Consider the following 11,928-nt stretch of genomic DNA (forward strand, 5'->3'; position numbering starts at 1 on the left):
TATAATAAAAAAATAAATTATAATTTTTTTTATTTGGCAGTATATTGACACGGACATTTTTGTCCTCTACGGACCTCTGAGTATCTTTTTTAAATTGACGCACAAGGGTTACATTTATTACATGTATTTTTATTTGTTATTATTTATTTTTGATATTTACATGTGATTTCACCACGTCGACGATACGCGTCATTACGCTGGGTGATGTTGATCGTCACGTCCTGTGACATCAACATGACGCCATAGACAAAACAACGAAACATGATGCTAGCGTCTCGCACACGCGAATAAAATGTCTGGTTTGTAATGATCCCCAGTGAACACCCCAGATATTTCTCATCTTAGTGTCATGATTGTGTCGGACTATGAGTTTGGCAGCGTTTAAATCGGGATACAGGATGAAAAACTGATCACAACTGCATCAGTGTCGCTACCGGTTTGCTAACGACAGTCGTCAGTACAGCAGTCAAACCCGGTACGCGTGAATTAATGTTTATATTTCATTTCAGTATACATTTTTAAACGCAGATAGTGGTTATTCTTGCCAATGGGCTCATTTAAATTGATTTTGAGCTTGTAAAGTGGCTGTAGATTTCCAAATGTTCCAGTCACACGTATATCATTAGAGTAAATAATTTAAGTATGTATTTACTGGACATTGATACTGAACTTAATTAATTGTTTGCTCATTACATTGCTAAAGGACTTCTGAATCATCAGAGTAGTCCTGTAGTTCATATGTGTGTTGTATGTGTTACTGTAGTTCATATGTGTGTTGTATGTGTTACTGTAGTTCATATGTGTGTTATGTGTTACTGTAGTTCATATGTGTGTTACTGTAGTTCATATGTGTGTTGTATGTGTTACTGTAGTTCATATGTGTGTTGTATGTTTTACTGCTGTCTACATACCTGTAGTATGTGTTACTGTATTTGTTATGAAGTGTGTGCTACCGTAGTAACTATACATGCATCACTTTAGTGCAGATGTGCATGTGACATGTCCCCGTAGTCTTCATGCATGTAATAAGCATTACTGTACTCTGCATGCTTATTACATGGGAAATGTATTATTGTTTGTGTAATATGGGTGTTTTGATGTGTCCCTGCAGTGTGAGAGGTTTGCTTTAGGCAGGTATCTGGGTTCCCGGGAGAGGCCGGTGCTCACCGAAGAGACGGGGAACAGGATCGGTAAGCAGGGGGGAGCGGCCACCGCAGAACCCGTTGAGAAGATGGCGAGCAGCCCGGAGAAAAGCTCCTCGGCACAGGATCTCAAGGAGCAGGGCAACCGTCTGTTCCTCAGCCGCAAATATCAGGAGGCCGCAACCTGCTACAGCAAAGCCATTGTGAGTAGAGCAACGCAGTAAAGCACAGCAGTCCTGTTTTTGAAGTTAAAATCCAACAAATTTACTCCAAAGATGAATTGACTCGCTTCAATCCGGGTGGTGGAGGACGAATCTCAGTTGCCTCCGTGTCTGAGACTGTCAATCCACGCATCTTATTGGGCTTGTTGAGCGCGTTACCACGGAGATGTAGCGCGTATGGAGGCTTCACGCTATTCTCCGCGGCATCCACCCACAACTCACCACATGCCCCACCGAGAGCAAACCACATTATAGTGACCACAAGGAGGTAACCCCATGTGACTCTACCCTTCCTAGCAACTGGGCCAATTTAATTGCTTAGGAGACCTGACTGGAGTCACTCAGCACACTCTGGATTCATACTTGCGACTCCAGGAGTGTAGTCAGCATCAAAACTCGCTGAGTTACCCAGGCCCAGCCTGTTGCAATTATTAAATAATCGTCTGATCGCTGTTATTGGATCTAACCATTGGAGATAACCGTGATTATTGTGCACTGCACATTCCAATCACATTTTAGAGCCCAAATAAGGACATTATTAGTGAATATATAAATGCAATGTCTCTGTGTCATTCGGATGAATGAGCAGCTCCTGTCTGGGAGAGCGCGTGAAGCGCATCTCAAGCACTCTGATGGGTGCGCCGCCATAAGAGGCCAAAATCCTGCGAAAATTTAAAGCGCTCCAGTTGGTGGAGCTTAATGGCAAAGGTTCCTGGTCAAAGCGGGTTCATACACACAGTGTTAATGACACGCAGTGACACAGAAGAGACTCCCGCTACTCTATTTCTGTAATAAAATGATCAAACTAAATCTCAAAGTTTTGGCTATTTGAGAAATAAGGTATTGTGGGTTTAATCAAAGAGCATTAAAATAAGCTGTGAAAGTGAAGAAATTAGGAAAGAAATATGTTACTATTGCATAATATGGCAGAATATTAAAATATACTGTAATATATAAAAAAAATATTTCCAAAAACAACAGTGTAAATGTAAAACTGACCAAAACTAATGTTTAAATAACATCAAAATCTGCTGGTTTCAAAGAGTTTTGGATGGTTTCCCTAATCATGTAGCCTATAGGTAAGTGCCACTTTCACAACTGTCACGTCCGTTTATGAGGTTTTTCCAGCATTAATGTGAGAATGAGAAAGAATATCTAAAACTAAAAAATTACACGTTCTTCGTAGTGCCAACCCTTTTACCTAGTGTTGCTATTATTATGTATGGATTGTGTACTGTAATTCTACAGCTTACAATAAAAAATGATAACTTTACTGTACTATACTGTGCACTTTACTGAACGTACTTCTGTTATGATGTTTGCAGAATCGGAATCCCTCGGTGGCCGTGTATTACACTAACAGAGCACTATGTTATGTGAAGCTACAGCAACACGACAAGGCATTGGCCGATTGTAAACATGCCCTCGAGCTTGACAGCCAATCAGTAAAGGCGCACTTTTTCCTGGGTCAATGTCAGCTTGAGATGGAGAATTATGAAGAGGCCATTGGCAACCTACAGAGAGGTACACTCACACACACACACACACACACACACACACACACACACACACACACACACACACACAAAATAAATATGGCATGCTGTTGATCCACCCAAAATAAATATTTTGATGTGAATCGTATTCATCAAAATTAATCGAAATTACAGTATCAAGGAAAATATTCGACAATGACTTAAATAACTGTGCAGCCCTGAGGCACACCTGTCATCTACAATAAATCATTTCTTTAGAAAATAGAAATACAGAATATTTCACACATTTGTATTTCATACAGCTGTTCCTCACCCTGTTGTTGGGATAACCAAACTATTTTGATCAAGTAAATTATTACTTTCATGTTTGTGGTCATTTTTGACCGGAATTTTGAGTGATTTTATTTTTTAAGAAATGATAAATGTTGGCTTCCCTGACGTAAAAACAATAAATTAGGCATTTCTTTGGGGGGTTTATGTTTTTAGATCTTATTTACAAACACATTTCTCAAGTTCACCATTCATTTGCATAATTTATGTAACTTCATGTGAAGAAGTTCATTGGGAAGGAGGAAGCGAGAACCGGCTTTACAATATAAATAATAGTTTAATTATAAACTTAAAAGACTCCGTATCACTATAACAAGACACAGGTGTTAGAGGTAATTACAAACCAGGTGACAAGCCTTACCGCTCTCTCTCTCCCGCAGACCGACACACGACCACGCCCCCCCCATGCCACACTTCATTACAGTAAAAACCTAGTTGAAACAACGAAAATATGAGAATATATCATGTATTGTAGCCACATTGCAGCATCTGGTGAAAATTTTTTAATTAAATGACTTAAATCATGTTATGACAATAATAGCCAGTACATGGCTGCAGTGCTCGATTACATTTAATTACAAAGTTACTAAAGCATTTGGATATATATTTATACATTATCAAACTATTGTTTGTGGGTGTGCATGTGTGCTTTCTGGCTGTGCAAGTCTCACCCACCCATTTATTTATTTATTTATGTGTGTGTGTGTGTGTGTGCTGTATTGTGGCTGAATTATAGATTTTATTTGGCAAAATTAAAATAAATTGCTCTGTGTTATAGTGTCACCAGTTAATTTGTGTGTGTGTGTGTGTTGCACTCTGCATGTTGTATAGTCTCATCCTTTAATTTATGTGTGTGTGTTCTTTGAATTGTGGCTGATTTATAGATTGCCTTTGAAAAATAACAAAAAATGCCACTTCCTATGGCGGGTCAGTTCTGGCCACGAACAACAAAGATGTCACTTTATGACAATTTAAACTTCTCGAATCAAGTCCAAAATTTTTTGTGTGTTCAGAAGGCAAGTGGAGGAAAACTGCTCAGATAAACATCCGAAAAATGACAGAACAGTATAGGACGGTTAATTTGAAGTACTTCTCAGTGCTCTCATTTTATTTTTCTTAAACTGATCTGATGATCAGATTTATTACTGGCCAAATATTTGGACATAGGCTGAATTTATTTGTCTTATTATCTTACAATTTTGATCTAAAACTGCAAATCAGTTTTGTAGACAAATCTGATGTCTATAAAACAAAAGTTTTTTTTATAAATCTATGATTGTAATTTGATATTTCTTTCCTGAAAAGGATAGTTCACCCGAAAATGAGAATTGTGTTATTATTTACTCACCCTCATGTTGTTCCAAACCCATATGACTTTCTGTTCTTCCATGGAACATAATAGACGATTGTTATTGTGCGTTCACATACAACGCAAACTGAGCATTTTGCGGGGCGCGATTACATACAATGTCAATGCAAAGATGCGAATAGGCACGAATGAAGCGAATGGCGCGACTTGAACGCTCAATTGTTTCATTCTTGTAAAAATTTGCATGACGCGTTGTCGCTAAAGCCTTTCAACATTGAGATTGTCCAGATGTCACTGACGTACTGATGTAGTAGCAGAAGAAACCTGGAAAAATGGATGACAGAATGGTTGTAGCGGTGTGTGGACGCCCGGAATTGTATGAAACAACGTCATACATGTACAGAGACCGGACAAAAAAAGACATCGCTTGGAGGAGAGTGAGCGAGGAAGTTGGACTACCTGGTAAATTCTGAAAATATGCACATCTACTTGATTCCAGCTATTGGTTGTACTTTACTATGAACCAAGTCGTAGAAGCCCCGCCTCCTGTCCTTTTCCGGAAGAGAAGGGGGAATACTCACGGGTTCGTGTTACTCGCGCGAACGTGAGTATAAACACAAATGTATAATCCAGCGGTCAAACTTGCGCGAGCAATGCGAGGCGAAAATTTTCTTCGTGTTGTATGTGAACGCACCATTAGACAGAATGTTAGCCTCAGTCACCATTCACTTTCATTGCACCTTTTTCTATACAATGAAAGTCAGTCTCTAACATTCTACTAATAAATTGTGTTCCACGAAAGAAAGAAAGTTTGGAACTACAAGATCACATTTGTGTTATTTTATAGTTTTGATGACTTCAATAATGTGGAAAATAGTAATAATAAAGGATAAGTAGGCGTGTTCAAAGGTTTGACTGACAGATGTTTCACATCAGTGTGATGAAATTGTTCTGTGAAACAGTCATAGACATTTAACTTTCCTTGACGTCAACTGCTATTTTTCAGCCTACAACTTGGCGAAGGAACAGCGTCTGAATTTTGGCGATGATATCCCAAGTGCTCTTCGCATTGCCAAGAAAAAACGCTGGAACAACATAGAAGAGAAGCGAATCAACCAAGAAAATGACCTGCACGCTTATCTCAGCAAACTCATCCTCGCTGAGAAAGAGAGGTGACAGTAAATCTGCCAGTCGTGTCTATCTTTGCAGTAATGATGATTTTTAAACGAGTGTTTTAATAATGTCTTTTCATCTGTTTAATTATGTTTTTAGAGAGATGGAGGACTCCAGATTTAAACAATCAGAGGACAGTCAGAACGGAAGCGAGATTAGCAAGATCAAATCCAAACACGTGAGATACATTCATATAAATTAAATATAACACATGAATGTTTTCTTTGGTGGAAAGTTGTGCTGGTTTGAGTTTAGTGTTTGCATGTACTGTGCATTTTTTTTCTCCCCTTTTCTCCCCAATTTGGCACGCCCAATTCCCAATGCGCTCTAGGTCCTCGTGGTGGCGTAGTGACTCGCCTCAATCCGGGTGAGACCACCAATCCGCGCATCTTATCACGTGACCTGTTGAGTGCGTTACCATGGAGACCAAGCACGTGTGGAGGTGTCACGCTATTCTCCGCGGCATCCACGCACAACTCACCACGCACCCCACCGAGAGCGAGAACCACATTATAGTGACCACGAGGAGGTTACCCCATGTGACTCTACTCTCCCTAGCAACCGGGCCAATTTGGTTGCTTAGGAAGCCTGACTGGAGTCGCTCAGCACACCCTGGATCGAAATCTGTCGTTGTGAGACGAGTAAAGAGCGCTGTTGCGTAAATCTACAAATGAACTAACTTTATAATTAGAGGTCAGCCGATAGTGGATTTTGCAGATATGAATAACTAAGGTGGTGGAAAAGGCTGTTAACTGATTAATCAGCCAGTTTGTTAAAAAAAAAACAACAAAAAAAAAAAACCAGCAGCTTTGGTGCATAACGATGGACTTTTAATTATCAACAAGCCCGAAATACACCGGGACTCTTATTTTGAAATGTCTGTTCTTCCAGCTCACACAAACACACAAGAGAAACAAAACATGCACTCTCACATACATCTATATACAAATATTAACCAATTTATGTTTTTGTAGTCTGTGTATTCACCAGATGATGGGTTTTGTCCACAGAGGAACACCTGAGGAAATAATAATATTAATAATAATTATAATTATATCGGCATCTATTGTGTCATTTTATGCCAATAACCGATAGTTACAAAAAGCAACTATCGGCACTGATTAATGGGTAAATCCAATATATAGGTTGAACTCTATTGCTAATTATTACACGCTGGGCTATTGTTTGGGGGGGGGTGTTGGAACTGAAAGCGTTTACAAGTTAACTATGAAAAGATGTGCAATTAATCACGATTCACTATTTGTATCGATTCACAGCCCTTTAATTTTCTGTGCTCTGTGTAGGATAAATATTTGATGGACATGGATGAGCTCTTCTCTCAAGTAGACGAAAAGAGGAAGGTAAGAGATCATGATAAATCTTTAAACAGGTTTTGATAAAGATCTCTCATACACAACATGTATCTAATATTACTAATCAATGTTTGAGATTCCTTGTGTTTATTTTATGTCTATTTCATTATATTTAATACATTAGCTTTCATTTTATGGACCAAATTTCACCTGTGGGGAAGTAGAGTTTTAGCGCAGCTGTTTTCGAACAGGGGGCCACAAGGGGGTGCTAGTGGGTCAGCAGAAAATGTAAAACATGTAGGAAAATATAAAGATGCCTTTTATATTTTTAAAAGGGTTGAGGGGGCGCCCTTGTAAAAAATATCATATTTGAGGGTCCTTGGAATAACTGTGGAATTTTCTGATTCACAAATATTTCTTTTCCTGTCATTCCAATTCAAACCCTAACTCATTTATTTCAAATTCACACTCATGAATTGAAGTTGAGACAACTGTCCTTGCCGCTGATCACCGTGTTAAACAATAAGATCCTTTAAAAGTTTGTGTAACAGTTCTTCAGGAACATTTGCTTATCTTGTGTAATACGTGTCCGTGTCTGCAGAAGCGAGATATCCCAGACTACTTGTGTGGAAAGATCAGTTTTGAGCTCATGAGAGAACCCTGCATTACGCCCAGCGGCATAACCTACGACCGCAAGGACATAGAGGAGCATCTACAGGTATGCACAGACTCTCGACCTTTACCCTTCTTACATTTCCAGGTTTGGTATGTGGAAGTCTGTATGTCTATAGCAGTGAATGGGAGACCACAGGAAGTATTATTGTTTTCTCCAACAACAAAAGAAAAAATCCACTGTTATGTTTCCACGACTTTCCTAAAGTCAAATAATGACAGTCAGAAGAGAGAAAGATGACAAATTGATGTCACTCCCTCAACAGGTGTATTTGATAGCCCATCACAGCAGTGCTGACTAGTGTTTTATTCACACCAGAGTACTTTAACATGAAGAATAATGTTATAAATTTACACTTAATTAAAATGGATTGAAATTGAAAATATGAAAAGGTTGGCTAGATTTACACTGATAAATAAGGTGAAAATGCATCATCACAGTCTGTGAAGCTGGTCTTGTCCGTATTTGGACATTATTCTCATTATTTATGCCATCAGAAATGTGGATGACTTTCTTTCTTTTGCTGAACATCATTTAAGATCTTCAGAAGAATATTTCAGCTCTGTAGGTCCATACAATGCAAGTCAATGGTGACCAGAACTTTGAAGCTCCAAAAAGCACATAAAGGCAGCATAAAAGTCATCCATAAGACTTGAGTGGTTCAATCCATGTCTTCTGAAGAGATATGATAGGTGTGGTTAAGAAACCGATCAATATTTAAGTCCCTTTTTACTATTAATATGCACAAAGAATGCGAATAGCCAAAAATAAAAGGTGAACTCTTAGGAGGGCTGTTTGAACGTAGATTTATTGTAAAAAAGGACTTGTAATTTGATCTGTTTCTCACCCACACCAATAATATCACTTCTGAAGACATGGATTTAACCACTGCAGTCTTATGGATTACTTTTATGCTGCCTTTATGTGCTTTTTGAGCTTCAAAGTTTTGGTCACCATTGACTTGCATTGTATGGACCTACAGAGCTGAAATATTCTTCTAAAGATCTTAAATTGTGTTCTGCAGAAAGAAAGTCGTACACATCTGGGATGGCATGAGGGTGAGTAAATGATGAGAAAATGATAATTTTTAGGTGAACTACCCCTTTAAGTTGCTGAGTGTGTGACAGTAAATGTGGCATCTTCTCTCTTCAGAAAGTGTTTAATCCGCTGCTCTCTATTTGTTTTATAAGTGTAATAGTGGATTACCCTGCTATCGTTTACTACATTAAGAATGTCTTTAAAAGATGCAGACAAGTGGAGTGATAAAAACGGAAATGTCTCGTGCTGTTTTACTAAATATCCTGGAACGCCTTTTTTCAATCAGACCGAAGGATCAAAACTGTTACATAATCACAAATAAAGCTGCAAGAGCATTCAAATATTTGATATTTTTTCTCTCGCTCTCTCTTTAGCGTGTCGGTCATTTTGACCCGGTCACCCGCAGCCCACTGACACAAGATCAGCTGATTCCCAATCTGGCCATGAAGGAAGTGATCGATGCTTTCATGCAGGAGAACGGCTGGGTGGAAGACTACTAAACACACACACACACACACACACGCACACACACACACACACACACACACACTCGAACAGACTGCAGCAGAGTTCTCCGATACACAGAATGAATGAATTCCTCCCCTGTATGTTCATGCACTTTAATCTGTGGAGTTTTGCTTCAGAATATCGTCCCTATAGAGGCCACCGGCCCCGGGTCACCTCGCTCTCCGTCTGTCGGTCTCTCTTTCAAACTCTTTCGGATCAACGCTGGTCTCTCGGATGCGATCAAACTGGAGATGATATGAATTATTTTACCCATGCTCTCTCATCTTGACTTAAAGGGAAACTTCACCCAAAAATGCACATTTTGTCATCATTTACTCACCCTCATGTCGTACCATTCGTGTTTCTGTTTGTCATTTAAGGAAAGTTGATGTTGATTTATTCTACCAAGCTCCAAAAATAGCACAGTGACATCATACTAATGGCCCATATGACTTGTACGCTATAGTCATACACCAGCTTTGTGTGAAGAACAGACCGAAATTGAAGTCCTTAATCGATCTCGCCTTTCAACGTTGGTATTGCAGAATTTGCAGTCGTGTGATATCACAAACCAAAGGCTTTTGGCATCAGTGATGTCAGACCTGCTGTGATGCGTTCTAAGGCGCCATTGTTGAATTGAAAACAAATGAGATTTGAGAGCAATGGCGTAAAGGAAGATTTTCAGTGAATAACTATTAATATATCAGTCTGGTTTTCGCACAAAGCTATCGTATTGCTTCAGAAGACTTGAAATATAGTGTCCACGTCGTATGAAGTACTTCTGTGATCACTTTTATGATGTTTTTTTAGTGCCTCGTTTAAATCCACACAAATACGCAAGCAGTACGGAAAAGAGCATCTTGGACATTATGCTAAGTATCTCCTTTTGTATTTAACAGAAGAAAGAAAATAATACAACATGACGGTGAGTAATTGACGATAGAATTGTCATTTTTGGATGGACTATCCCTTTAAAAGACATGTCCAATTATCCCTTTCCGTAGATTTGTGTTCAGATGTTTGACACTTTCAGTGTAAGACATTGGCTAATGTTGCTGTCACTGGGTTCAACAGTTAAGCGGTTGAATAATTCTACTGTTTAAAGCAAAAGACAATGCTGTAATTTCATTATTGAATGTGGAATTATAAACATCATTAATGAGACACTCATTAAGAAGAGGAAACGTCATCGTTGCACAAGTTGGTGTGTGTGTTTATTTGTGTGTGTGTGTGTGTGTGAGAGTTTATTCTATAGGGGCTACTAGTCACTATAGATATCTATATGCAGAATGAATGCGCTATGCGAGTGTAAACAGGTATAACATGTAGAATGTTTCTAAGATACATCTAAAGCTTGGGTTATGGCAGGATGATGATTATAAAGTTTTGTAATGAGCGTGTAATCCCCTACATGTATCCTGACTTTCATCTGCTGGCTGCCAATCAAAACAAACTGAGAATCTGAGACATAAAGATGACATCATCATTGTTATGGTGTATAATACGTTTAATCTAACTTTGTATCTGTGTTAAAGAGAGAGGTAAGTGATCAGACTTTGGGGAAACTGAATTAGTTTTCTGTCAGACAGTCACACGGGCACACGTACACTTGTCCTGTGTAGTATCAGTATTGTTTTGGTCAGACAACTCTTACTAGTAGCTGGATATTTTGGTTCCAGATCTGTTCATCTGGCTCAGTTCAGAATATTACTGAGATGTAACTTATTTAGGTTTGATGCATGAAAAATAAATGTTTTTATTATAATTTTTTTTTATGAAATGTGTTGAATTGAGGCTTATTCTTTGCACACAAGCCTTTGTGCTGTTTCAAAGTTGTACTCATGATCCCAAAAAAGCTAATTAGATTCCTGTAGCACAACTCTGATCATGTGTATACATTAGATGCACTATAAGACACATTGGGAAAGCATCTGGCAAATTAATTATCCAAAGGAGTTAAATGCTGGAAACTATTAACCTATTAATTTCATTCCGATCATTTTTTTATGTAACCCAAGACTAAAAGGCTTATCAGAGTCAATTATTGGAGTTACACCTCTTGCTGTTGCCCAAAAAAAGGGGTTTCATTCTTTTAAATGGAACATGATGAGCATGTGCTTTGATTCTGAAGGCAACTGCTACATCACACATCTCTTTAACTAATTTCACGTTATAGATGCAGTCATTCATGACATGCTGCTGAAGACCTTTTTGGCAACTATATACAGTGGCAAAAAAAAGTAAGTGAACCCTTTGGAAATGGCTGGTTTTCTGAATTAATTGGTCATAAAATGTGATCTCATCTTCATCAAAATCACAAGTATAAACAAACACAATGTGCTTAAGATAACAACACACAAACAATTATAATCTTTCATGCCCATTAAACATTTTCAGTGCTCTGGAAAAAGTAAGTGAACCCTTGGATTTAATAACTGGTCGATCCTCCTTTGGCAGCAATAACCTCATGCAAGCGTTTCCGGTAGCTGCGGATTAAACCTTCACGACATTCATTTTTGGACCGTTCTTCCTTATTAAACTGCTTCAGCTCGAACATATGAGGATGTCTGGTGTGAACGGCTCTCTTGAGGTCATTCCACAGCATCTCTATTGGGTTCAGCTCCGGCTCTTACTGGGACACTCCAAAAGATGGATCTTCTTTTCTAACTCTAACTCACCTTGGTTACGTGTTCTTCACAAACAATTCAACTGTAGTTTCATCTGTC

At 38.6% G+C, this 11,928-nt stretch overlaps 1 protein-coding gene across 1 annotated transcript; it reads left to right on the plus strand.

The window, feature by feature from the left end:
- The first annotated feature begins 239 nt into the window (after positions 1 to 239).
- On the plus strand, positions 240 to 10,938 carry stub1 (STIP1 homology and U-Box containing protein 1). The gene is made up of 8 exons (XM_052113680.1): positions 240 to 475; positions 1,112 to 1,345; positions 2,689 to 2,887; positions 5,505 to 5,670; positions 5,771 to 5,849; positions 6,976 to 7,032; positions 7,586 to 7,702; positions 9,070 to 10,938. Exons 2-8 carry the CDS (start codon positions 1,232 to 1,234, stop codon positions 9,193 to 9,195), a joined length of 858 nt encoding a protein of 285 aa, XP_051969640.1. The 5' UTR covers positions 240 to 475; positions 1,112 to 1,231; the 3' UTR covers positions 9,196 to 10,938.
- The last annotated feature ends 990 nt before the right edge of the window (positions 10,939 to 11,928 follow it).

The sequence above is a fragment of the Xyrauchen texanus genome, chromosome 41 (assembly GCF_025860055.1).
Source record: "Xyrauchen texanus isolate HMW12.3.18 chromosome 41, RBS_HiC_50CHRs, whole genome shotgun sequence".
NCBI lineage: Eukaryota > Metazoa > Chordata > Actinopteri > Cypriniformes > Catostomidae > Xyrauchen > Xyrauchen texanus.

Coding starts and splice junctions, on each gene's coding strand:
- stub1 (XM_052113680.1), top strand. CDS start 1,232: ATGGCGAGCAGCCCGGAGAAAAGCTCCTCGGCACAGGATCTCAAGGAG. Junction 1,346..2,688: donor CCTGCTACAGCAAAGCCATT/GTGAGTAGAGCA, acceptor TGATGTTTGCAG/AATCGGAATCCCTCGGTGGC. Junction 5,671..5,770: donor ATCCTCGCTGAGAAAGAGAG/GTGACAGTAAAT, acceptor TTATGTTTTTAG/AGAGATGGAGGACTCCAGAT.